This window comes from Austrofundulus limnaeus, unplaced genomic scaffold (assembly GCF_001266775.1).
Source record: "Austrofundulus limnaeus strain Quisiro unplaced genomic scaffold, Austrofundulus_limnaeus-1.0 Scaffold339, whole genome shotgun sequence".
In the NCBI taxonomy this organism is placed as follows: domain Eukaryota; kingdom Metazoa; phylum Chordata; class Actinopteri; order Cyprinodontiformes; family Rivulidae; genus Austrofundulus; species Austrofundulus limnaeus.
In genome coordinates this window covers 474,719-477,776 of record NW_013952741.1, presented here as the reverse complement: position 1 = coordinate 477,776, position 3,058 = coordinate 474,719, and the positions used below count along the sequence as shown (strand labels likewise).

The following is a 3,058-nucleotide window of genomic DNA, read 5'->3' as shown; positions in this document are numbered from 1 at the left end:
CTAACTAACTAACTAACTAACTAACTAACTAACTAACTAAATGAAAACAGACAAACAAACCAACTAACTAACTAACTAACTAACTAACTAACTAACTAACTAACTAAGACACCCAGTATTGTTGAATATGAAACACCATGGGTGTTAAATTAACAAGATAGATCTTCACAAAAACACTGGAGATGTTTTAGGAGCGGGCAGGCCTGTCACTGTAAAGATGCACTTAAAGAATACTATCTGTCCATGAGCTTCAGGTGTAGCAGAAACACTCCAGTGTTTTTATCTTTTTGAAATTAATTTGAGAAAATTACCTTTTTAGATTAAAAAATGAATGTGTACCCATATAAAAGCTTCTTTTAACTAAACAATTATTGCGAAACAAGCTTTCATTGTCAATTTCATTGACTTGTGCAATGACAAAATAAGACAATGAAGACTATTCTAACCTATTGTAAAAATGATAAAACATTAAAATCACATTATGAAAACACCCATTTAATAGAAAYGAATCAAAGTAAGCCATTTAAATTATATAAATCTGAAATTTAATGAAAAAAATAAAGAGTTCAGAATAAACTATTACACAAAATGTCAGAGTGAAAGGATTTTGTCTGTCTAACATTAAATAAAGATACTGAGTTTATTTTCACATCCTGTTTGATGGGCTCCAAAATATTTGTTTCATTTATTTCCACACATTTGTGTTTTGTTAAACAAAGWGAGGATGGCTCACAGTCAGAGGCTATTCTGATGGGAAGAGCAAAGACTTCAGATCATGATTTTCTTTATTGAAATGAATTTTACTTTGAACTCTGTAACCGGAAGTCCTCTGCGCACAGTCTGCGCGCGCGCGCCGGGGAAGTGGCTCAGATGCTGAGCAGTCAGTCGGACCTCCTCCATCTCTCAGCTGTGAGCGTTTCACAACTACTGTACAAACATTATGTTCATGTAAAAATAAACAGAACGTGAGCAGAAAGAAGTAAAGGATGAACAAAGACGGYGAGAAAGGCGCAAAGACAGCGCTCCGCAGCCAGAAACAAGCCAGGACTCAGCAGCAGGTTTTGGTTCAGAAGAAGAAAAAGGATCCGTCTGTTAAAGACGCACAGAGCGGCTCCTCTGTAAAGGAGACCCGGTCGGATCAGTGGACCTACACAGGGGATCCCAAACCAGCGGGACAGCAGGGAAAGCGCGCGGCCAAAGCGTCTCCGACTGTGAGCGGCTCGGAGGGCCAGAGGAGCCCCGGCGCGCGGAGGAAACTGTCKGACGCCAGCATCGCCTCGGAGGACCTGAGCAAAGACTCCGGCTGTCCGTCCGGGAAACTCTCCTCCTCGGACAGCAGCTCGGAAATCTCCGACTGCGCCTCCGACAAACGCGACTCACCGAGCAGCGACACCGACCTCAGCTGGATCCACGGCGGGGCTTATGTGACCCCGAACAGCAGCGGAGCTCCGTGCGTAAAACCTGCGCCAGATCCCTGCGCGCTGCAGCCGGAAGATGCTGCTGCTGCGGGGGGCTTCGGTCTGATCAAACCCGCCTTTATGGATCTCATGATGGGGGAGACAACCGAGGAGCTGCTGAGGGAGGTGGAGGACCTGAGGTCAGAAAACGAGTACCTGAAAGTAAGCGGACTTGTTCAGTTTATTCTTTGTCAAATGTGGACTTATATAAATCATTCTGTTCAGCAGGACATTTTGATGTGTTTAGATTTGGAATAACTTTGTGTTTGTTGGTTTTAGGATGTGATTCTCTACAGCAGAGGGGATTAAGCCTCTTAACCTTCATTAGAGAGGATYTCAAACAAGAAAAAAAATCAGGGGCAGCTTCAGTTGCTTTTTAAAGGAGACATTAAAATAAAATCCAGCTTCTTATACTTGGACCTTATTGTGGTTGATTGTTACCTACCCCTCACTTCTGTGAAGTTTWCTTTATTCAATTTCATCCATTTTCTTTACCTGCTYCTTCTGTCTTTTAGGGTCACAGGGATAAGGGAWACAGCCTGGACCGGTCACAAGTCCATCACAATTTCCAAACAGCTCCTTTCTCACCAACACGATTTAGTACAATCTAGGATCGGCAAATTTTTAGGACTTTTTCAGGACTAAATACGATCTGCCTTATGACTAAACAGTGGTGTCTCCAGAAATGTTTGGGGTGGTCATGTGGGGCCTAAAACCCCTGGGGTGGCACCAAATGRTTTAACAGAATTTCAGGAGATTTGTCATGGTGTTGTCATGTTAGAAATACAACAATGCTGCAGCTATTCCAGTTTTTAGGGGTGTCCATGCTGGTTTTCTTCACACAACTACGTTAATGAGAGTGGGTTTTCACAGGTCTGGATGTCGATTTTCTTAAGAAAATGTCYCCTTTCTCTGGATTCCTCTCTGTGTATTTCTGCACCAGGATGAGGTGGAGGAGCTGCGCTGCGAGGTGCTGGAGATGCGCGACCTGTTCCAGGAGGATGAGGTGTTCCAGCTGCAGGAGCTGCGGCTGCAGCTGGAGCAGGCCAAGAAGACGTGTCGCATCCTGCAGTACCGCCTCCGCAAGGCCGAGCGCCGCAGCATCCGAGTGGCTCAGACCGGACAGGTGGACGGGGAGCTGGTCCGGAGCCTGGAGCACGACATTAAGGTCCGGGGGCTTGGGGGTGGGTGCCTTGAAAGTCACCAACGGCAAAAAAGCTCATTTTGGTTTGTGAGTGACTCACTTCTTCACCAGATGCTGTCATGAAAGTCATGCAGTGCCACAGATTTCTTCTTGTTTCAGGGCAGCAGTYGTCATGGGGCTCACAGGAACAGCTTCTCTGGTTGACTGTGCTCTGATTCATGAGCTGTAAAGTCATTCCTGCTGTTCCTCAGCACCACAGACGCTTCATTACAGTCAAATCTCTTCCTGATGTATCCTGTTTATATTTTGATCTTGCGGCAGTGTAATTATGTGGTGAGCTGTTCTCCGTAAGGCAAAGCAGGGTGATACTTATTAAAACACTGAAGGTCAGTCAGTGGTAGTGTGTGTGTGTGTGTGTGTGTGTGTGTGTGTGTGTGTGTGTGTGTGTGTGTGTGTG

General features: G+C 45.1%; 1 protein-coding gene across 1 annotated transcript in view; it reads left to right on the top strand.

Annotated features, from left to right (window-relative positions):
* The first annotated feature begins 859 nt into the window (after positions 1-859).
* The window catches only part of si:ch211-197l9.2 (protein SOGA1), a 20,905-nt gene continuing 18,706 nt past the window's right edge, over positions 860-3,058 (top strand). Inside the window, exons 1-2 of the mRNA XM_014022692.1 lie at positions 860-1,619; positions 2,401-2,625. Of these exons, the coding sequence (XP_013878146.1) occupies positions 987-1,619; positions 2,401-2,625 (858 nt within the window). The 5' untranslated portion in view covers positions 860-986. The remainder of the gene's footprint in view (positions 1,620-2,400; positions 2,626-3,058) is intronic.